Source organism: Ylistrum balloti, unplaced genomic scaffold (genome assembly GCF_031769215.1).
Source record: "Ylistrum balloti isolate Yb309-2 unplaced genomic scaffold, AGI_CSIRO_Ybal_v1 Utg369662, whole genome shotgun sequence".
NCBI lineage: Eukaryota > Metazoa > Mollusca > Bivalvia > Pectinida > Pectinidae > Ylistrum > Ylistrum balloti.
The window spans coordinates 1046050-1071295 of record NW_026781912.1 but is presented as its reverse complement, the minus strand read 5'-3'; the positions used below and the strand labels follow the sequence as shown (position 1 = coordinate 1071295).

Here is a 25246-nt window from a genome sequence, read left to right as displayed (position 1 = left end):
CAACTTTAAATAATAAAGCGATAACAACTATTCATCTAACTTCTGATTTAGAAAATAATTTTTTTTTAAACAAATGACCAAATCACGTTTTCTTGGGGGGTCTTACATTAGATGTGTATAGTGCATTATATATGTGTACACTTTAAATATTAACAAATGAAAAATACCGTATTTGAAGCTTGTCGCGATTAAAATGAGTTTGGCGACAGATTCTGGAACATTTAATCATTAAAAGTATTTGATTCAAAATAGAAAAAATACAGTGTCAAAAATGTGAGTTCAATGACGCAGAAGGAAAAGACTGAACTAACTTATAAACATGTTTTGCATATTGACTTTTTGTGCAGATCCACCTAGCACGGACCTATGTCAAAGCAATATGTGCTTATGAGAACGCCCTTCTGGCTAAGGTCGTTTCGTACATGTGCATTAGTTTTGCATCATTAATTACCTGTGTGCATATGTGCAGTTTTGGTCACGACGCCAGACGGTCAGCATCAAAGTGACTGACCTGCATCTAGCAAAATTTGAAGGGAAGGTGCGAATTTCCGTCGTTCTTCTCGGAAACTAGTTGTATTTAGTATGAAGAAAAAATCCGAAACCATCCGAAAGGTCTATTAAATCTCGTTATAGAGATATCTCTATCAATTAATTTTAACATCGCATTTAAAAGTATGGAATCTGCATCAAATTCTCGTATAGGAACAAAATTTTCAAAATATCATATTTATCTGTTCTTATTACGAACATTAAATAAATTACGATGTAAGCTTCCGGTGACCCAGTGATCGGTTTGGTCTACAATCATGTCCTTCGAAGAGGTAAGTCCAGCAGGTGCCCGTGAGATGCTTTCATGGCATTTGGTAATGTACGCATTCTTTGTGACCAAATCATTTGTGTTCTACGAAAAGATCTCGAGCGGCAACAAAACTGTGATTATGCACGTATTAAAAGACATCACCAGATATGTGCCTGAAAGCACCACGTCGTATTTGACCTTCACCCTCGAAATAAACAAAATATATTTTGGTCTCATTCGTTCTTCAGGGCATGTTTTAAACTAGTTTCGATAGTTCATCTCATCTTAATTGTGATATTTTATCTCCTTTTTGTACGTTCGTGCAATGTCAAACGACTTTAACAAGTTTTTTAGGTCCAGATCCTGACACCGAATGGAGGTGTGTCTCTTGTTGTGAATTTGATTGGACGATACGTAAAAGGGCACGTAGGCACACACATCGAGGGACATTCAACAATATAATGTACTACCACGGACTTATATACACAATTTGTGTATATAAGTCCGTGGTACTACATACATTTCTGAATCTTTGGATCAGAATAAATGTTTTGAATTGAATATATGACATACGGACAAAAATAAGAAATGTCAGTAATCCCCTCAAAGGCTTCAAATCAAATAAGCTTAATGGTTAAAATTGTAGACCATACTTTTTCAGTCACTCACCTTCAGTATCTGAGGACCACAGACATAGTTATTGTCCGTGTTGAAAATATGTTATGCATCGGCATGCTGACGATGTCTACTTATCCATGATGTTGCATACTGAAAACAAATGTTGTGTTGATTCAGGAATTCCCAGCATTGATTGGAAAATTTAGAACTAAGTTACTTAAAAATGCATATAATTTAAATTTTAAATAGTCCACATTTACATAATGTTCTAGTTGTGGATCCAAGTACATATGTACACATATTAACTGAACAATTTGTCATTCTGGTTGACTCTTGAAACTGTCAAACTGTCATGATCAGCTCATGGCAATCAGGAGAGCATTACTTAGGTTCACAATATGCAATGAATCTACATGATGGTACTACTTTATTGTAGAAACAGTCAAGATAAATTACACCTTGGCTATAGATATAAATTAACTTGTGACACATGCTCATACTTTTTTGAAGGACAGGCTACAATGGAGATGTTGTTCAAAAAGTGAGTTATGTAATAGTCCAGGGAGATATCAGACATAGATATATTCTAATCATGTTTACAGATGTGAATAATCTTTTATACATTTTGTATATATAGAATGTAATTAAAATAATACCATTGTTATTTTTTTTCCATTTCATATAAAATACTTTGAAAGAAATTCTGTTTATTAAACCATTCATTGACATCAGGGCTCTCACACCCCATTTTGGGACTGGGGCCCTTAGAATTGGAAAAAATAATGGTGTTTTCCTTAGAATTGGGAAAACTTGGTGTCTAAATTGGGAAAAAAAGATACTATTTTGCATTGGGAATATTCGGCCCCAAATCTGGCAGATCGAGAGCCCTGGACATGTATAAAGGAAACTCCTTATGTTTTTATGTTAGAATAGTAAATATTGTCTTTCTTGCAGTTAAAGTATTTGTCTGGATTTGGTAATGAGTTTGCCTCTGAGGACCCTAGATGTCCTGGTGCTTTACCAGAAGGACAGGTATGTAAATTGAATACTTGCCATGTATTTATGGTGATAAACCTATGTCCAGTAATAACTTAAATTCCTTGTGGTATTCTGGTATCTATCTGTGTTCAGCAGAAGTCATGTTACACAGATAATTGCTATTTCATTGTCCTGTAATGGCTTAGTTGGTAGAGCCGATAATTTATCATGCCAGAGACATGGGTTTGATTCTTGGTCAGGAAACACAACAGAATTTTTTCTTTTCCTTGTTATTTTATATTTCAGATAAGTTTCAGATTAAAGTGTTGCAACTACATCAACGCTTTAAGTAATGAGAACCTCGTGTATAACATTAACTAGATCCATTGGTCTTGTTTATTGGGCTGAATGCTTTGCTATGCCATTGTTGAAGTTTTGATTTTTTTCCCTTTTTTTATTCATGATATGAAAAACCATTAGATTTAATGAAAAAAAATGGACCTGCATATACTAAAGGATGTGATAGCCCTTAGCTCTAGTAAGATGTGCATGATAATACAGTTACTCACTCTTTGGTTTGATTATTTTTGAAATGTTAAGCTTTCTGTTATTATATATTTAATTCTGACTTTTGATAGAAAGAAAATAAAGACAACTACAATAATATACAAGATAACAAAGTAAGATGTATTCAGATATGTGCTTGTAGTTACCAACAATTTAAAAACATGGATTATTATGTGAGCCTTTCTTTGCTCAAGAGAAAATAATTTACAAAATGAATGAAATCGTTGTAAAGCATTTAACCCTTAAAATCATGATATATTTCATTGAGATTCCTGGATTCTTCACTCGCTAGGGCTGAATTAAACTATATCTGTCCCTTTATTCATTAAATTTGGCTGTCATCCTGATCATTTAAGATAACTAACAGGTACTGAAATCTTTGTACAGTTATCAAGCTAGTATTCTACAGGAGTGCCTTTTGCTGTGGAGAAGTTCTCCATTTAAATATTTGGAAACATATAGTTGCATGGAGTATGACTCTAAAACCATTAAAGTTATAATTAACAAACTACTAAATGGGTTGCAATAGAAACAGGCAAAACTACAAATTTTGGTGTCCAGAGTTTAAGTCAGATCTGTTAAGGATAACTACCTGAAACTTTGTCCACTTATGTTATTGCTCCAGTTTTATGATAGAGTAGTTTATTATCTTTCGTTGTTACCATGGAAACAGATTATTGGAGAAGTTTTTTTCTCTTTTTTTCCCCCTTTTTTTCTGTTGTTTATCAAAAAAGCATTGATAATTGACAAAGTTATCCACTTTCATAAGTAGCCCCCATATTTACATATTCCATAGTAAATTATGTAACAATTATAAGATAGGTTTATTTCTGGTTCAGGACTTGTATATATATATATATATATATATGCAAGTTTTGTTTACCAGACTCAAAAGTACATATAAGATATTACAATTATTATGCACAGTCCTCTTGTAAATGTACATTATCTATTAAATTGGATACTTAGGTGATTGCAGCTCTGTAATTAAAGAACAGTTCTTGGTTTTTTCCAGTGTTTGTCTAATTCATTTTAAAATTTGTTAATATTATTTGCTGAAATGACGTGTTCAGGTAATTTTTCCCAAATGGTTGCCAATCTAATTTTTAATAAAATTTTTTTTTCTTAAAATGGTTAAAGAGTACTTTGGATATATTGTTTTATGTTATCGAAATGATGCCAAACCATACACAAAGTTATGTCTTTCTATTGTACATGTGGGTGTGGGGATACTGTCACTTGTCTTTATCGTGGATGAAGTTAAAGATTACCATTGTCAGATGGTGAGCTGTCAAATCACCATGCAGCTGTGGTTAGTTAGTTGGTCTATCTTTTCGCAAAAGGTAGACACATACTAGTTTAATAAACTTGATTTGAGATGGGCTAGTGTGACAGTCCAGGGTTGCAGCATACAAAATGTACATATGGCAGCCAGCCAAGTTATTGAACTGGCACAGTTTTTATTGGGAACCTTTGTAATAATTAAAGTACTGTGAATGCTAAGGACTCAAAGGACAGGAAAAAAAATATTGTGACTGATGTGAAAGCTGGACTGAAACATTAAAGGATATATATAGAAAATGAATAAATTACTGTGAATGGAAATCATGTAAACTGAATATTTTGAATATTTACCAATAATGATTCATTATGTTAAATTTTTTTCGATGTGGTGATGGTGATAAAAGAATAGAGGCCAATTGTTCTGATCCCAGCAAGCTGAGCGTGTTGTTTAAAATCTATAGATGAAAGCCAAAAGTCTACATCCATAAACGGAATCATGTGGAAAATATTTAGCTGTGATCAAGATATACAAAATCCAGTTAGGGATCAAACGTACATACACAGCATGGAATTTATAGAAGGATCCAATCAGAACATTCATGTGTAGAAGTACATTTACTTACATCTACATACTTTTTGTGAAAAATGTTTTTCGAGGATGAAAATTTGACATTGGAAGAAATGCAACAAACAGTGATATTTATGGCAGATGCTGTATATTTCATTAGTACAATAAGTGACAGATGTACGATTACAGAGAATATATATTTAAAATTTGACATTTACCAGAAAGTAAGATTAATAGATGTGACATTAAGTGGGTTCCACTGTACCAACAATATGTTAATGAAATATGCAAGATACATGCATTTTCCTTACTATGATTTCAAATATGAAACCAATTTTTAAGATTTGATGGGTCTTGTGAGTGTACCGTTTGGATTATTGATACAGGAATATTATGATAAGTGGATTCTGGAGAGCTGTCAGAAATAAACAGTTTGATGAATTTATTAAAAAGTGTGATGCATTTATGGTTGACAAAGGACAAATTGAGCATCCCTAGGTTAAATCTTTATATACCTAAGTTTGTATGTCTCCAGTTTGACAACTTTATGGTTGATAGATGACTTTAATAGCTTTCCTTTGGTTTTACTTATAAAGTCTATCTGCTTCACTGGTACTGCATTGGTTTTATTTTCCAGATGAATGTGCTATACCGGAGAAGCTACGGTGCATGCCTGTTATGCAGTTATACTTACAATATTTCTAGAAGTTTAAATTGTTGAATGGACTTTGACATCATCCAGTATCAAATTGATTCATATTGAACTTTTGTGTTTTTATATACTTTGTTATCTATTGTTGTACTTATAAGCTGAAAACAGATGCTTTATGTGATGTGTTAAAGAAATTTCACCTGTGGACCACATTTTTTGACAGCACCTTAGACAGCATAGTTGACAACGAGATTAGGTTATTAGCCTCAACAATTTCAACATTTTCTCATTGCTAAGGTACAATGCCCTTAAGTATATCTCTAGGAGTCTTTGGTAGATTTCAACTAAATTTTCAAAGTCGTGAATTCTGTCTTGTTGGACCACTTTTCCTGATTTTTAGGACCGAAAACAAATATTTCATCTTATTTCATGATTTTTGAAAAAAACATAACAGTATGGGTGAAAATTGAAAAATATGAAAGCAGAGTGAGCCTCTCTTGATATAATCCTGAACAACATCCCCAGTAAAGGTTTTGTTCAAATACACAATACAGACTTAAGGTGCCTCAACTGTTTAACAATTAAACCCTAGATTTTCTGGAAACTTTAACACAATGATGGTTATCATTATTTTGAGTGGATTGTAACATTACATAATACATACACTATACATATACATGTGTGCATTTGTTTTAAATAAACTTATTGACACTTTGATCACCGTGTAATGATATATTGACATACATACTTATCAAGCAGACATGAAATATTAAACAACGACCTAATGAATCTGTACCACTCACCTGGTTTCAAACATATAACCAAGGCATAAATCATGTTCTCCTGTCTAATATTACATACTGTTCAAACTTTTTGCTTCTGTTACAGACAATAGCCTTACTATTAAAATAGTCTTACTATTAAAATAGCCTTATTATGAGTTAAATACATTGTATGTATCTCTGACAACGAAAAGAAATAAGATCCAAAGGGGAGCTTGCCACCCAACATTGTTTGTATCTCTGACAACGAAAAGAAATAAGATCCAAAGGGGAGCTTGCCACCCAACATTGTTTGTATCTCTGACAACGAAAAGAAATAAGATCCAAAGGGGAGCTTGCCACCCAACATTGTTTGTATCTCTGACAACGAAAAGAAATAAGATCCAAAGGGGAGCTTGCCACCCAACATTGTTTGTATCTCTGACAACGAAAAGAAATAAGATCCAAAGGGGAGCTTGCCACCCAACATTGTTTGTATCTCTGAAACGAAAAGAAATAAGATCCAAAGGGGAAAACATTGTAAGATCCAAAGGGGAGCTTGCCACCCAACATTGTTTGTATCTCTGACAACGAAAAGAAATAAGATCCAAAGGGGAGCTTGCCACCCAACATTGTTTGTATCTCTGACAACGAAAAGAAATAAGATCCAAAGATTGCCACCAAAGGGGAGCTTGCCACCCAACATTGTTTGTATCTCTGACAACGAAAAGAAATAAGATCCAAAGGGGAGCTTGCCACCCAACATTGTTTGTATCTCTGACAACGAAAAGAAATAAGATCCAAAGGGGAGCTTGCCACCCAACATTGTTTGTATCTCTGACAACGAAAAGAAATAAGATCCAAAGGGGAGCTTGCCACCCAACATTGTTTGTATCTCTGACAACGAAAAGAAATAAGATCCAAAGGGGAGCTTGCCACCCAACATTGTTTGTATCTCTGACAACGAAAAGAAATAAGATCCAAAGGGGAGCTTGCCACCCAACATTGTTTGTATCTCTGACAACGAAAAGAAATAAGATCCAAAGGGGAGCTTGCCACCCAACATTGTTTGTATCTCTGACAACGAAAAGAAATAAGATCCAAAGGGGAGCTTGCCACCCAACATTGTTTGTATCTCTGACAACGAAAAGAAATAAGATCCAAAGGGGAGCTTGCCACCCAACATTGTTTGTATCTCTGACAACGAAAAGAAATAAGATCCAAAGGGGAGCTTGCCACCCAACATTGTTTGTATCTCTGACAACGAAAAGAAATAAGATCCAAAGGGGAGCTTGCCACCCAACATTGTTTGTATCTCTGACAACGAAAAGAAATAAGATCCAAAGGGGAGCTTGCCACCCAACATTGTTTGTATCTTAATTTGTTCTTTAAAAATCTGAATCTTTTCCTATTTTTTCTATTCTTTCTTGAGTTCCTATTTCAAATTATATGTTGCCTCTGTCAACACACAATTCCATGACTCTATGTCTCTCTGTTTACTCTGAGAATCCAGGCAGGATAACTGTCACCCAATTCGATGTCACTCTCATCAGTACAGCTACTACTGGAATCTGAACATGTATTCATATCTTTTACACCATTGACATTCTTGGCTGGGAAGATGAATGTTCATGACAGGTACTGCTTTCCATACAATTGCTTCCAAATGGCATAAACTGCCGTCTCTTGTCTCTATTCACCAATTCTTACATTGCTACATACTTTTTATACTCTGTGTACAGAATAATAAATAATGGGCGATCCAACACTCCTAATGTAAGAATTTGCGGTAGTGTCTTCGGTTGGATCCTTAGGATTCAATATAATAAAACAATGATGACGGTCACATAGTGGCCGAAACATCTAGACAGCTTTACAAAAAGTCTTTGTGTTGTTGAGATTCCTTTTTGTTTAATTCTGCGTACAGAAGAACACTCTTTCATGCAACACAAAATTTGCAACCCATTGCAAAATGCCAGTATATAATTTGGATGTTATATCACCACAATATAGGAAATATAATAATTAGGAAGTTGTATCACCACAATATAGAAAATATAATAATTAGGAAGTTGTATCACCACAATATAGAAAATATAATAATTAGGAAGTTGTATCAACACACAGGAAATATAATAATTAGGATGTTATATCACCACACAGGAAATATAATAATTAGGATGTTATATAACCACACATAGAAATATAATAATTAGGATGTTATATAACCACACAGGAAATATAATAATTAGGATGTTATATAACCACACAGGAAATATAATAATTAGGATGTTATATCACCACACAGGAAATATAATAATTAGGAAGTTGTATCACCACAATATAGGAAACATTACCTGTGTATTACGTAGGGTCACATCTCCTTAAAAAGTTAGATACTAAAAAGATTTAAGACATTTTTCTAAATTTTCATTTTCTGGTTTCTATGCAGTTTGCTCACACTTAATGAAATCAAATTTAGCATTTTCCCGTTACTATATATTTTTTTTTCTCATAATATCTAGGTACCATACTATTACCTTTTAATTAAAGACCATTTATTTTAAGAAAAGTTGATGCTCTGAAATAACATGATTGACAAAAAACACACAAGTGAAAGAATGCCTGTTAGTCAGGAAGAAAATAGGAATAATGTTGAGCCTGTGAAAATGAATTAATTCCTGTTTTACATAATGCAGCAACATGACTATTGATTTCCTATGAATTACTTTCCAGAATCTAACCTTCCAAAAACTCATCACCAAAACAAAAGTTTAACACTGGAACTTCTGACAGCAGTACCTGTATTTAAGATAATTTGCATTTGACTTACCTTGATAGAGAATTTAACAAATTGGAGACCATGTTTGTGCTTCAGAGAGTTAAGAATTCTTGTCAAAACACTTTTTTTATCAAGTAGTAAATGATATAAATTAATACTTTGATTTACAAATCTAACACCACATATGCACCCTTTGTGGTGGCTTTGCACACTTCTTTAGGTTGACCGTCAAAGCTTCTTACTTGTGATATTCATTATTCAAACTGCATAACAAAAGGGTCTGAGTTAATAAGTGCATAAAAATGGATTAAGAAATTAACTGTAACAAAATGAAAATGATAAAAATTTTAATTGTTCAATGTTATAGAAATGATATATATTATAATTTGAAAAGCAGAGGCATCAAATGGAATTTGTGAAATGTTTCTGAATAGTAAATTATTACTCTGCTGCACTTCCCCATCCAATGTTTTAACGTAGCCTTTTGGGTACTTAATTACGTTACCCAATTGAATATAAACTCTAGTGTTTAAGGGCCGAGGTTTAACTGATTGTGATAGAGTACTGTAGGAGCTCTTACAGTGAAATGGTTTTAAAGAGACTTAGCCTTCTAGTGAACAAATATTTTTCATAAGGATCAGTGAATCAGTACTGTGCATGGAAACATTTTTCCTGCTTTCACAGACATTGAGTTTGGCACAATGACCTACACTTCATGATGTAACTGATGGAGAAAACTTGTACACTATCTCTGGACCCAGCCTGTAAACCAGTGGGAAAATTTTCCTCCTGTGATACATAACATTTCAAAAATCATTTTAGAAAGCTCAGAATATAGGAACAGTCTATACCTGGCATGCATACGTGACCTGGAATCCCGTAGCTTTTCAGTAAACAAATCTCCCCAGATTCTGGGCACAACTAACCAAAATACATGTACATCTCTCCAAAGAATCGTTCTGTGTCTGTGCTCTCCTTCAAAATGAATTTATTATACAATGTATTTACAAACAAATGGGAATGATTTTTGAGGATAAAATGTATTCTGAAATTAAAATGTATGTAAATTACAATAAAAATAGAAAAAAGCCTCAGAATTGTCATGGTTCAGTGACATGAACTCCACTGAAAACATACATGCATCATCAATATCAGAAATCTTGATTTAGGATTTCATTTAAAGTGTCAGATTTGATAAAGAAATTTTAAGATTTTTTGAATGATTATTGATTCGTTCTAAAAGTCATCATAATAGTTGTATATTGTCCAGGCCAAGACAAGGAGTGGAATGAAAGTTTTAACTCATAATGAAGATACTTCTTAATGTATACAAACATTTTATTTAAATCACAGATAATTTGGTAAGGTTTTATTTAAGGTTTTGTAACATGTAGGATCTTAGTTTGCTAATGCAGTAATGAACACACAGCATCCTGATTGGATAAAATAAAAATATCTTTATGAATGAAATGTTGTGAACAAAAGTAGTTATTTCAAATTCTGTCACAAGATGTTGTCATGGCTCATATGATACAGCTGTAATTAGGGTAACAACAATGAACACAAACAAAATTTGTCCAAAACTGTAATGCCAGGATGTCAAAAACGAAATTTTGCCTCTCTCCATCATCTGAAATGTTTTGTTACAGGTAATTTTTCTCCTGACTTTGGAGCTTGATGTTCCTATATAATAACAGTAAGCTGTTCTATAAACTAGATTTGTAGGTGACTCTATCAAGTCTTGGAGAGTCAAGTGGCACAATGGATAATGAATTCACATTCAGCCAAGATGAAAGATCATTTCCTTTTCAGAAACATGTATTGTGTCACTTGATTGAATATACATATGTAAGGTTCACTTTGCTGTTTCTTCAGGACAAATACCTGTTACTAATCATGTCTGTGGCTGGTATAAATCATCATGGAGACCTATCATTTGTACTTCACATATTTTACGTTTTATTTCTTCTTCATGGAAATGGTTGATTTTAGAACATCTAAAACTTTACTTCCATATTTGTAGAACAACCCTCAAAAATGTCCATTTGGACTGTATGCGGAACAGCTGTCAGGGAGTGCTTTTACCTGCCCAAGGGAGGCAAACAAGCGCAGGTGAGTTTCATTATTTCTCATCACAAGATTTTTTTGGTCATGAATTTAAATGCTGTCAGTGTGAGTCCATACCTACTAATGGATAAGCCATCCTGTGTTGATTGCTTATCAGTGGAGTCACAAACCAATGTAGATTTGTATTAACACATCAACAGATGTTGTTCATACTCACATTGTATTAACACATCAACAGATTTTGTTCATACTCACACTGTGTTAACACATCAACAGATTTTGTTCATACTCACACTGTGTTAACACATCAACAGATTTTGTTCATACTCACACTGTGTTAACACATCAACAGATTTTGTTCGTACTCACACTGTATTAACACATCAACAGATGTTGTTCATACTCACATTGTATTAACACATCAACAGATTTTGTTCATACTCACACTGTGTTAACACATCAACAGATTTTGTTCATACTGACACTGTGTTAACACATCAACAGATGTTGTTCATACTCACACTGTGTTAACACATCAACAGATTTTGTTCATACTCACACTGTGTTAACACATCAACAGATTTTGTTCATACTCACACTGTATTAACACAACAGATTTTGTTCATACTCACACTGTGTTAACACAACAGATTTTGTTCATACTCACACTGTATTAACACATCAACAGATGTTGTTCATACTCACATTGTATTAACACATCAACAGATTTTGTTCATACTCACACTGTGTTAACACATCAACAGATTTTGTTCATACTCACACTGTGTTAACACATCAACAGATTTTGTTCATACTCACACTGTATTAACACAACAGATTTTGTTCATACTCACACTGTGTTAACACAACAGATTTTGTTCATACTCACGCTGTATTAACACAACAGATTTTGTTAATACTCACACTGTGTTAACACAACAGATTTTGTTAATACTCACACTGTATTAACACATCAACAGATTTTCTTCATACTCACACTGTATTATCGCACTAGTAAGTTCGACATTTATTAAATTTTGACGGCCATTGGTCAAGGTTAAAGACTTGGATAATTTGTGAATGAAAGACTTTGTACAGGTTATTTCATTTCAGTAATAATTACCATAACTTTAGTACCTACACCCATCTTTGTATCCCAACAACGAAAGATTCAAATAATTCCCCCTCCCTATGATCCATGAGCCATCACGGCAGGAACATAGAGTGATCTCCCTTCCGCTTACCTTTATGGCTGCTGACGAGTGTCTAGGTGTCTGAGCTGAGTGCTTTCTTTACTCCTTCTCTTTGTACTACTATTGTTGTCTGAGTATATTGTTACTCCCTTAGTTGTCAGTAAACCCATCTCCCAACTCATTTTTTAAAATTAAGTATTATTTATTTTGACCGTTTTTTTACGGCCTTGTTTTCCTCAACTGTATGAATGCGTGACCACGTGAAGTTGTAATTTGTTTTCTTGCTGCTTTGTCAGCCGTTTTGTTCAACGATGGATAGTGCCGAGTTATGTCAAGGGTCAGCACATGGGTGTTCCCATTTCTACGGAGAACAGAACCCCCATGATGCCTGTCCCCTTTGCTGACCTTGTAGCCAGACTTCGCCGTGTGATCTTTGTTTGCACACAGAGTCTGCTGCCAAGGCTCCCATGCCTGTTCAGCGAACTTCCCGCCGGAAGAGGGATTTGTCAACGAGGGTGAAATTGGCCGATAGCTCCCGTTTGCTGATGGTGTTACCGTTAGGAAAGGACTTCAACCGCCGGTCACTGATTCGTTCAGTGATCCCTGCACGCTGTGTGGTGTTGTAGGAGGGGTGTGTGTGTGTGTGTGTGTGTGTGTGTGTGTGTGTGTGTGTGTGTGTGTGTGTGTGTGTGTGTGGTGTTGTAGGTGGGGGCCACCTTGACTCTGGACCTGTACTTTCTAGTGCAGGTTCCAGGGCCACAGATTTCTTGTCAGGATTTTCTGTGGCTACAGGGATTAGTGAAGAGCAGTTCACTAATCCATGCGACAGCGCGGGGCCTATCTTCCTGCCCTCACAAATTGCTTGTGCTGGTCAGTTCCGGTCCAGTCCAGAGTTCCCTGTGCAGGGCTACCCAGGGGGTTTCCCTCAAGTGGTTCGGTTTACAGGCCAGGCGTCTGGTTTCCGGTCACCTTTCCCCCCGGGCTCTGGGTATACGGGTGCCTGCGGGCATTCAACCCTGGGATGCCCAGACCAGCCTTCAGATGGTTCTGGGTACCAGCAGTATCCCAGCAGTTACGGACCTAGCCTGTACATGTCTGCGTGTCCACCTGGTGGGAGTGGTGGTCAATCCGTGTCTTTCGGACAGGCAGACTCAGACTCAGTTCTGGGACCATTCCCATTCCTTCAGGGATTTGGGTTTATCCCTATGGATGTTCCCTCGGGGTTGGTCTCTCCCTATAGGAGACGGTTAAGCAGTTCAAAATTCCCCCGAACGTTCTGCTACTTCAGGGGCCTTATCGGCCTGTCCTAAGAAGGTTTGCCAGACCTTTAGGACTTCCACCTCCCGCGTTGACCCGTCAGTTTCCAAGTCCCAGGGTCAGCTTTGGGTCCAAGCCTACAGCCATGGCAATTAGGTGCTCTGCGTCTAAACGCCGTATGGAAGAGCCTCACTCTCTGGAGTTGGCTCCTCTGGTGGCCCCTGTTCCTCCCACAGAGACTTTGGTCTCTATCAAGGAGGAGATGGATTTTGAGGACGCTGGCATGGCAGAGGTAGACGATGTTATTCATCTTTCGCCTGGGTGCTTGGATATCGACCCATCCGAGTCGTATGATGACGACCCTACCGGTAAGGAGGGTTCCCTAGGGAAAAATGGCCCTGAGGCTGCTGAAGCTGAGCTAAAGCATGCTCTGTCCGATTCCCGAATCCACCACCCTTTTAGGTTCCCTGGTGACCCCTTGGGCATCCGTTCGGTCAGATCAGTCTCTGCCAGAAGGCACAATTGTGTCTTCAGCTCTGGCCACTGCCCGCGCTCAGGTTATGTATCTGTGCTCCCAACGACTATGCCACGCATGACAGGCAACTAGTCTCTCAACCAGCTAGGCTGGAATCGAGAGAGCTGGCGGTCTGGCCCAGCAAATCGGTGGACCAGGTGGTGTTCGGTGCTGAGGAACACCACAAGATGGAAAGAATGTTGCGTCTGTCCATCCAGATTCTGTCTGTATATAGACTACCTGACAGTTTGTCTATACAGGGTGTCCGACTTGCCTGAGGGTCGGTTTTCCGAGGCAGAACAGGCCAACATACAGGACAGAATCACCTCTGCCCCCTTCTCTGGCTCTACCCTGTTCGAGGGAGCACTTCCTTCTGTACAGAAGGACGTGAAGGAGGACTCGGTAGCCTCAGCACTTCTTGTGAGGAGGTTCCAGACTGAGAAGGCCAGTGCTTCACAGGGGTCAGCACCTCCCTGTCCCGCAGGATTAGGCTCTGGGTGGGCAGACAATTCCCTTGGGTGGGGGCGTCTCCACAGTCTCTTCTGCAATGGCGGACATCATAGAAGATACTGTGGTCAGGGAGGGTCTAGGTATCCACCTTCGGGATCCGCCCCTCACTGCCCAGCCAATTTTCTTTCCTCCTTCGGGGGATGAAGAAAAGGCTCAGGCGCTCCAGGAGGAAGTAGGGACCATGCTGGCCAAGGGCGCAGTAGAGGAGGTTCCTATGTCGGAATCCACTCCCAGATTTTCATGAGGTAATACTTACTATAAATTTATGGAGTCCCATCCTATCCTCCCTTCTTCCTTATCTGCCTGATTGCCCCTCTGTGGGGTGCTCCATAAAGGTTATTAGAGGAAGGGAGATCACTTTATGTTCCTGCCGTGATGGCTCATGGATCGTAGGGAGGGTGGGATTATTTGAATCTTTTGTTGTTAGGATACAAAGATGGGTGTAGATACTGTATTTGCATACTAAAGTTATGGTAAGTATTACCTCATTAAAATTGGTTTTACATGAAAAAACCTCAAATTCATTAACCTGTCAACAGACTTCATTCTTACCTACCTAAGTACAGCAATGTAAAATTCTACTTATTCATTGTTTGTAGTGGTCATAAGTTACAAAGTGAAAGTTCAAAAGTCACACTTGTCTACTTTTGGAATAAAAGGCTTGTGTACAAGATATCTCATTAACCTATTAACAGTCTGATAGTTCATACCATAGCATTACACTATCAAATTCTACTGATGATTAGTCAGTCAACGTTACAGGTTAAAAATCACTCTTGACCACTTTGAAATACAATGTAAATACCTTATGAACAAGATATGAAACAAATTAAGTGAAAAATAGACCGAACGGGGATGGGTCCAGGTATACCTATGTGAGTCACTGTATTTCTAGCACCTTGTACCAAAATATTTTTGCTATCATCCAAAATCAATTTCATTTCAAGCTGGTTGTACAGAATACGGCCTTCGGTTGTCCACATGCCATTTGAGCACATTGAACAAGGTTTAATGACACAAGACTGGAAGGACACTGTCCCTAATCCCAATCAGGTAAAACGTTCTTGATGTGAATATCACAATGACCTTTGACATGTAAACCTTCAATGTCCTGGTGTTCTAATACTTGGGTAAAACTTTCTTTTTATGGTAGATTTAAGTAAAAATCTTATTACTTATGACCTGCCTGGAAAGTTTTATTTTCAAAGTCTGGTCTTGAAAAAAGTTTCAGTTCTGAAGAAGTAGCGTTAACAAGATTTTAAAGATGGCATCCTTGTCATCCGTCTTGAAAGTGGCACAAGTCCGAAATTAAATTAGGACAATATATAGTCTTGTCTTGATAACATATGCCATTCAGATATACTAATGATATCAATATTATCAAGATGGATGCCATTAACTCCTGTGTGTTCAACAGATGAAACTGATTTTTTAAAATGGTGAGACACATTAACTGAAAGATTATTTCATCTTTGTAGTTGAGATGGCTTCCATTTGACATTCCGAAAAAGTCAGCCGCGGCAGTAGATTTTGTGGAGGTAAGATCTATCGTATAAAACATCGGAATTGTTTCCATTAAAAATGACCAATTTTATGTAGGTAAGATCTATAGTATAAAACATCGCAATTGTTTCCATTAAAAATGACCAATTTTATGTAGGTAAGATCTATAGTATAAAACATCGCAATTGTTTCCATTAAAAATGACCAATTTTATGTAGGTAAGATCTATAGTATAAAACATCGCAATTGTTTCCATTAAAAATAACCAATTTTATGTAGGTAAGATCTATAGTATAAAACATCGGAATTGTTTCCATTAAAAATGACCAATTTTATGTAGGTAAGATCTATAGTATAAAACATCGGAATTGTTTCCATTAAAAATGACCAATTTTATGTAGCATTTGTCTGAATTAGAGGCTTACTATACCTCAGCATTCTGTTAAAGAAGTCTTGTTGATTCCACCCCCTCTTTACTTGTTACAGGGGATTGCCACCCTGTGTGGGGCAGGAGACCCATGTTCCAGAAATGGTGCAGCCATTCACATTTTTGCTTGTAATAGTTCAATGGGTGATAAGTAAGTTAAATATTGTTTACTCATATCATCAGGTATTCCAAATAAGGAATATTTTGTTTGCCATCCAATTTGGTTCACACCAATGTTTTGTACTGTAAATACTTAACATTTGATCTAAAATGGCTGACTGTGTACATGACAAAATTGTTATAGATATAATTTGCTTGGTAAAATTATCTCTTAAATGCAACATTGTAGTCATTGCTTGTTTTTTGTTTCATTAATTTTAGTTCTTTTAGTAACATTTCTCTTTAGTTTATTAACTTCCAGCCAGCCTTCAGAACTGGACAATCAGTGTACACAGTATGTACAGAAGTTTCTAGGTTATAACCAATCAATTTTAAGCTATAATAATTGTTTCAATGTCAGCTTTGCAATGACATCAAACTGTAACTTGAACCACATTTCCACACCTTTGCTGATTTTTTTTCACAATAAATTTTTGTCCTGATGACAGCCGCATAAAGGCCAAAACATGTAGACAATTCTCACAAATAGTCTTCATGTTGTTGAGTTTTCCTTTTTTTATTATGTCTCCCAAACGAAGTGGGGGGACATATAGTGTTTGCTCTGTTTCTTATTATTTTTATTATTTATTATTTATATTATTCTTATTTCTTCCACTTTCTTCCGCCGGTGAGGTTTCCGACGCGTTTCTCAAAAACTATTGCATGGAATTTAACAAAACTTTACACACATATTCATACATGTGAGGCGGAGTGCAGGCCACTTGAATTTTTCCAATCAGTCATCTGTGGTCAAAATTTGGCCAAATTTTAGATATTGTCTGATTTTCGTGAAAATTGGTATATATGTATTAGGTAGCTAGGAGCAAAATGGCATAGTCCCATTTTCATTTGGCTATTGATCAGTCATCTGAGCAATTAGCTGTGTTCTAAATTTGGCCAAATTTGAGATATTGTCCAATTTTCGTGAAAATTGGTATATATGTATTAGGTGGCACTATAGGAGCAAAATGGCATAGTCCCATTTTTGTTCGGCCATTGATCGGTCATCTGAGCAATTAGCTGTGGTCTAAATTTGGCCAAATTTGAGATATTGTCCAATTTTCGTGAAAATTGGTATATATGTATTAGGTGGCACTATAGGAGCAAAATGGCATAGTCCCATTTTTGTTCGGCCATTGATCAGTCATCTGAGGGGTCAGCTGTGGTCAAAATTTGGCCAAATTTGAGATATTGTCCAATTTTCGTGAAAATTGGTATATATGTATTAGGTGGCACTATAGGAGCAAAATGGCATAGTCCCATTTTCGTTCGGCCATCGATCAGTCATCTGAGCGGTCAGCTGTGGTCAAAATTTGGCCAAATTTGAGATATTGTCGGATCTTTGTGAAAATTGGTATGTATGTATTAGGTGGCACTATAGGAGCAAAATGGCGTAGTCCATTTTCATTTGGCCATCGATCGGTCCTCTGAGCAGTCAGCTTTGGTCAAAATTTGGCCAAATTTTATATATTGTCTGATTATAGTGAAAATTGGTATGTATGTATTAGGTGGCACTAGGAGCAAAATGGCGTAGTCCATGTTTGGCATGACTGCAGGTCTGATTATTGTGATCATTTACTGCTGAATGGTTGTTGGGGGACATTTGTAATGGTCCCTATTACAATTAGTACTTGTTTATTATGTTTTCTTAGTAAAGAACTCTATTGAATCTCACGCTGATCCGACCGAATACACTACAGCAAAGTTCTACGTTAGACGATCTCTATTTATTTATTATCTTTAGTTTATTAAACATTTTACCTTCATTAAAATATAACAATGAGAGAGATGTTTTAATTCAGATTTTTTACTTCTGCATGTATGCTGATAAGACCTTTAATGATGTTTTTTTATTTTTCATTTATTTAAAGACATTTTTCTTTAATTCATTAAACAGTTTTTCCTCATAAAAATGTGTTTTAATTAAGGTTTGAATTTTTGTATTTATTCTGACAAACCCAGGAATGATGTCTGTAGTGCAGATCTGTGTTGATTTAGGAATCATGTATATATTGACTTTTGTCTTAAAGTAGGACTATGGTATCATAGAATGCAATGACAATACTAATTTTTGTTTGTTTTTACAGATGTTTCTATGATTCAGATGGTGATTTGCTTATTGGTAATTATGAGTTCTGTATTGTCACTTATCCCTCAATAGTCATTTACATCTTAAGCATTACACGTCTCGTCTGAAATTTTCAAGTCCTCTGTAATTTGACAGTAATATTTATGCTCCCCAAAGGGAGAGCATAAAGTCACCGATTTGTCCATCCGTTTGTCCATCCATTGTAATTCAGAGCATAACAGAAAATTATAAGAGGTATCAACTTAAACTTTCATAGGTAGGTAGATCCTAACAGGGAAAAACACAATGCAGCAGAACCAAAAAGTTGATTTTGTTGGCAAATCTTGAATAATTTATTTATCGGATTGTTCGCCCATTTTCTGTTACAACCCACCCTGATTGGCTGTTCTGATTGTGGAATTAAAAATAAAGTTATTTCATGGTCCAGTAATAAGCCTTTCTCCTGACTCACAGCTAATTGAACATTTGTTTGTTTTAACAGTGCCACAGCAGGGTGCTTTGTTGATAACGACAGAATTCGGGAAGATGAAAGTGAACCCTAATGAAATTTGTATCATTCAGGTGACTATTTTACATATAGATCTTCTGTGTTTTTGATAATATACCAGAGACATTTCAACCAGTCATCTTGTTGTGATTTGTTCAGAGTTCTCCAGCATTATCACTACAGAATTCCTGAAGATTGTAACAAAAGTGTTTATTTTGTATATAGATGATGAATAATTCATTACAAATAAGGCAGATTAATTGGATGAACTTAATAAATGAGGGTGAATTTTATACATAGAGTGAAATCTATTTATAGGGTAAATTTGGGTGAATTACGGTATATTTTATATGATAGGGTGAATATTTTCTGTAAGGTGAATTTTACACATTTGGATGAATTTTATATGCAAATTTTATATATATATATACTGTATATATAAATAATAATAATATAAATTTTGTATAAGAGTGAATCTCATGGGTAAAATTTTCAAGGAAATTTTAGTGGTGTACTATTCATGGGATCTTTATGTACCTTCATGCATTAATTTTCGTATTTATGATACATAGGTAACTTGTATGTGGAAATTCTATAAATCAATAACAGTTTTCTAAAAGTGTTTGTGAATCTGTGTTTTTATCTTCATTGATGCTTTATTTTCATTCTGAAGTTTGTCTTATTTATCACTAAATATTCAATTTGATGAGATTTGGTGATATACACACATGAATTACTGGTCTTATGTTATAGTTAGGAATGCGGTTTAATGTGGAGGTAGAGGGCCCAAGTAGGGGATATATACTGGAAATATTCAATGGTCACTTTACACTACCTAATCTGGGACCAATAGGTAAGTTTGTCATTGAACTGAATGTTATATAGGTATTGTATTGCCTGTTGTCAGATTCACTTTACACTACCTAATCTGGGACCAATAGGTAAGTTTGTCATTGAACTAAATGTTATATAGGTATTGTATTGCCTGTTGTCAGAATCACTTTACACTACCTAATCTTGGACCAATAGGTAAGTTGTCATTGAACTGAATGTTATATAGGTATTGTATTGCCTGTTGTCAGAATACTGTCATTTGTCAGGGAGACATTGCTTTTTGTATCATAGCAACAGAAAGAAAGTCAAACCAACTCTAACTGATTAAGCATTGAATCATAAACATTTGCTTGTTACTCCTGCTTATCACTCAGATTTTGAATTTTTGTTTTATTTATCAGATTAATTTAACTTACGGAATTTACAGATTTATTCAAATTGAAATTCCACCCCTTCAGGAAATTTTGAATTTGTAACACTGTTAATTATAAGACATAAGAGCTAAAATATTCTGTGATTTATGATGAATGTCTCGTAAATATGGTTCCCATCTGTTGATTAATTTGGAGATATTGTAAAACATCTGCATCTTGAAAATATATGTATTTAATACTAGAAGTTTGTCTGAAGGGTTTGGGCTGGATCTGATTGCCTATCTACACTTAGCATTTTGTCATTCATTCTTTTTTACAATTATTTTTGACAGAAATGAAAATTTAGAAATCATTATAGCCAATGAGTTGTCAGAACCTTGCACACGTTTTGGAATTTGGTTTTCTTCTTCTTTCATTTTATCCTTATTAAGTGTAACTCAGTAAAGTTCCCATCTGTATGTATCGATGTGTTAATTTTCCACTTTTGTACTTAAAATTCTAGTTAGAATTGTTTCCTGAATTTCTACCCATAGGTGCCAATGGTCTTGCTAATCCTCGAGACTTTCAGACCCCATCGGCTTGGTATGAAGACCGTGATGTAACCAAATATACAGTCATTAACAAATACCAAGGTCATCTGTTCAAAGCTAGTCAGGTAAGCAGGAAACAGCCTCGACATTGCACCACCTTATCCTGGGTAACCTGACAGCATGTTATCTTTATCATCTCATCTGGCGGAAAAGGCAGAGTGAGCGAATGCCATCTCATACCTTTAATATTATCACTAATAGTCATGAACCATGAAGCAGATTTTGACCAAAATTGATCAAAAGCATCCTAGAAGAATGGGGATCTGATATAGTGTTAATGGTGAGTGTTTAGCCCTCAGGGCCAGAGGGATTGGACTCAATAGGGGAAATTTAGTAAATTCTTTAAAATCATTCTTCTTCTGTCCCTATTTTGTCTGAAGCATCCCTGGGTGAATAGGAATTAATTTTGTATAGAGGGTGGGAATTATCATTTAGAACAATTTTATTTAAAGAACTCTAATACTTACGAAGTACTTGGCAGAATATTTAATCTCAAATTTCATAATTAGATCCCCTTCAGGCTTTGTTGTTCAAAAATAGACAGGAGACCTTCTATTATATCCTCTTCTCAAATTTTGCCAATTAGTTTGATTAATACATGTCCATACAATATGTAGCTAGGAACAAATGAGATCATAGAAGAGTAAGGAAGGGGAAAGATTCAGTTTCTATAGAGCCTATATAGATCATAAAATGATGGGTCAAGATCTATGAATAGAAACTTTCATAATTTACATATAGGATCTGACATTAATTTGGTATGAGATTTTATTATTCGAGTCCTAGAAGCTTTTCATTTCTGCTTTCTAAGACTTCAGGAGTATTGGTTCCATCATTTAATATTTGTACCATCAGATGGTGGACTATTCAAATTGCCCTGTTTGTCGTCAGTTCGGCTGTCCTTCAACTTTTCTAGTTATCACCTTTTCGTGAGAAGTACTCGATGGATCTATTCAAAATTTCATATGAAGGGTCCCCTTGATCCCTAGTTGTGCATTGTCCCATTTTCAGACTGATCCAAAAATCAACGTCATTGACAGATGGATTTTGACACTTATAGTTTGTTATCATTATTTCTTGAAAAGCACATACTGGTACTCATCTTCCCTAGCTGAACCCTTTTAATTTTGGAATTGGTCAGAAAATAAATTGGCTAACAGGCAGCTGTCTTAGATTTTTATTCTGGTATCGTTTTTTCTTCAGAAATACGAGATGGATCTTTCTCAAATTTGATATCTAGGTTCCCTTTGGTCTCTAGTTGTGTCCATATTATTTTCAGTATGATTGCGGTTGTAGAAACATAAAGACTGACAGTTGACCATCTTGGATTTTGACACGGAAAGTTTTTCCACTATTGCTTTAGAAGTGCAATTTTCAGATGTATGTTTGCCTTGGTCTCTTGTTGTGCCCTTTTGATTCTTGGACTATCAGAAAAACAAAATACTGACAGGTGACTATCTTTTGTCTGACAGATGGAGATTATTTTTGCTTTTTCTTGAGAGGAATTCTTAATTTTCATATCATTTATAGCAAATGAGAGGAGATAAGAGTGAAAAAAAAATATAAAGATCAAAAAATGATTATTTTATATTTTTGTTTTTTCTTTCAGACACATTCCCCGTTTGATGTTGTTGCTTGGCATGGCAACTATGCCCCATATAAATATGATCTTGCCAAGTTTTGTACAGTAAATACAGTCTCCTTTGATCACATGGTAAGTGCAACTTACATGGAAGATTGTTCAAAAGAACCCATGTAATGTTTGATATGACACAAGGATTTGATGAGAGTTTTTAGATTCTGTTTTTCACATAACTGATATACAGAGAAAATAAGCAAAAACACTCAATTTTCAAATTATATTGATACTTATATGTATCACATGAACATTGAAAAAAGTTTTGATATTTTACGCCAAAAGATATTGAAAAAGCCATACAGATAATTTTAAGTGGTATATATTGATAGATTTTATGAGGTCAGTAAGTTATTTTATTCTCTACCTCTTGTGTATTTACAATTATGTACAATTTCAGGACCCTTCAATCTTTACTGTGCTAACTTGTCAGTCAACTAAACCAGGTGTGGCTATAGCTGACTTTGTTATATTCCCACCTAGATGGGGAGTGGCTGACAACACATTCCGCCCACCATACTATCATAGTAAGATCTTTTGTTTATCTAGAAACTCAAACTTCGGTAACACCTGAACTTATTAAATTATTGCACTTAACTATTACAATTATCCTGTCAGTAAGGCAGGATGTTCAAAACTGAAAATGTGTGTAAAATGATAATAATTCTATCGATACAAATGAAAATCGTTCATATGTTAAACTTGTATAACGGTGCACAAAATGTAATGATTTTATCAATTTGTTTCTTTCACAGGGAACTGTATGAGTGAGTTTATGGGTTTGATACATGGATCATATGAAGCAAAGGTAAATAAGATTTATTACATTTTTGGCGTTGAAATATAGAGAAATGTCACATTGTTATTTTTCACTTGTGAATGATAACATATTTTTGTTCTTTTCTAGTGAAAAATAAAACTTTTGCATATAAACACCAATGAAAAGAGAGAACACAAATCATCTTATAAAATTGACAAATCACTAAGCCTGGTACAAAAAAACAAAACCAGAGACCTGAAGGGGTTGTTTACTAATGACAAAACCAGAGACCTGAAGGGGTTGTTTACTAATGACAAAGCCAGAGACCTGAAGGGGTTGTTTACTAATGACAAAGCTAGAGACCTGAAGGGGTTGTTTACTAATGACAAAACTAGAGACCTGAAGGGGTTGTTTACTAATGACAAAACGTTCTTTTTCATGGTAGACATTCATTTCAAAGGAAGTCAACAAGCAATGCAACTAAAATTTCCTTATCAGAGATCCAGCCCAATCCTCAACCGAAGATCTAGAGCTAGACATTTCAAAAGGATTCTTGTCAACAGCGACAGCTAGTTTTATTTTCAGCCATGCATTAACTTGTCACAGATTAAACTCTCTCTGAACGCTTTACAGCAAATTTTGTTCGATATATTTTAAACTTTTAGTGGCCACAAAAAGCATAGTCAGTTTTGTCTTTCTATATCTGTACTTAGTATGTCAGGAATTTGGCTATTTTGCTTGTGAAAATGTATTAGATAGAATATCTAATAGTGTTTTTAGCAATAACAAATGTATTTCACTCGTGTGTCAAAATTTTTTGTATCGTTCACTCGTGCTGTGCACTTGTGAAAAATGCTAAAATATTAGACATCGTTGTTAAATATATTTGTTATTACTTTAAACACCATTAGAGATCCTCTATTTAGTTGTTTCTTATTTTTCCAGATTATACATTGAATGTTGTTACTATCAGCATCAAGTCGAGCATCATCCTTTGATTTAGGACCATGGTTAGAGTCTATGATAACCGTTGATTAGTAGAGCATCAAAACGTACCAAGCTTAAGTAAAGATATAAGTAATGTTGTTCAAATGCTACCTGGGACTGTCTCTCAGAATGAACAAGGACTGTCAGGGCTGCCATGGTTGTGTCCCTGGGCAAGACTCTTTATTCAGATTGCTTTGGATACCATCTGATGGGTCTCCAACATGTTTTGCAAGGAAAAACCCACTTCAAATTGACACTAATTGTTCATGGGAAGATAAACCCTACAAACACACAAGCTAACAAGATCAGGAGTTTATTGTTAAAACATCTTATGAAATATTATTCTTATATTGAAACAGTATCTTATTGACACAGACATTGCTTCAGTACTTTCATAGACCAATATTAAATGTTGAAAATCCTACAGTAAACCTATTCAATTATGTAATGAAAATATGATCACAGATAATTAGAGAAATTTATATGACAGGAGCGTGCATCAGTGTTTGTTCTTATATCTTTTAAGGAAGAAGGATTTCAACCGGGTGGCGGAAGTCTTCACAGCATGATGACTCCTCATGGTCCTGACGCAAAATGCTTTGAAGGTGCTTCAAACGCTGCCCTGAAACCACAGCGTGTTGCGGACGGTACGATGGTAAGAAGCTGGGACTTCTGGTGTTTTGTGACTATTGGAATTCTTCTTTTCATAACCCCTTGCCACTTTGAGGTTGCAGGCATATAGTGTTGGGCAGTTGCTTTTCACGCATTCTGTCTTTAATGTATACCAATAGAGACTGTAATTAGTATGTAGTTGTACAATAATAATATGGAAATCAAGACTTGATTTGAT

General features: G+C 35.5%; 1 protein-coding gene across 1 annotated transcript in view; it reads left to right on the top strand.

Moving 5' to 3' along the window:
* Positions 1-736: 736 nt before the first annotated feature.
* Positions 737-25246, top strand: part of LOC132558868 (homogentisate 1,2-dioxygenase-like) — a 30191-nt gene continuing 5681 nt past the window's right edge. The window contains exons 1-14 of the mRNA XM_060223490.1: positions 737-821; positions 2372-2449; positions 11033-11121; positions 15498-15603; positions 16029-16088; positions 16540-16631; positions 18727-18761; positions 19210-19289; positions 19969-20068; positions 20957-21078; positions 22623-22727; positions 23050-23176; positions 23405-23457; positions 24923-25051. Coding sequence (XP_060079473.1) covers positions 807-821; positions 2372-2449; positions 11033-11121; positions 15498-15603; positions 16029-16088; positions 16540-16631; positions 18727-18761; positions 19210-19289; positions 19969-20068; positions 20957-21078; positions 22623-22727; positions 23050-23176; positions 23405-23457; positions 24923-25051 — 1191 coding nt within the window. The 5' untranslated portion in view covers positions 737-806. The remainder of the gene's footprint in view (positions 822-2371; positions 2450-11032; positions 11122-15497; positions 15604-16028; positions 16089-16539; positions 16632-18726; positions 18762-19209; positions 19290-19968; positions 20069-20956; positions 21079-22622; positions 22728-23049; positions 23177-23404; positions 23458-24922; positions 25052-25246) is intronic.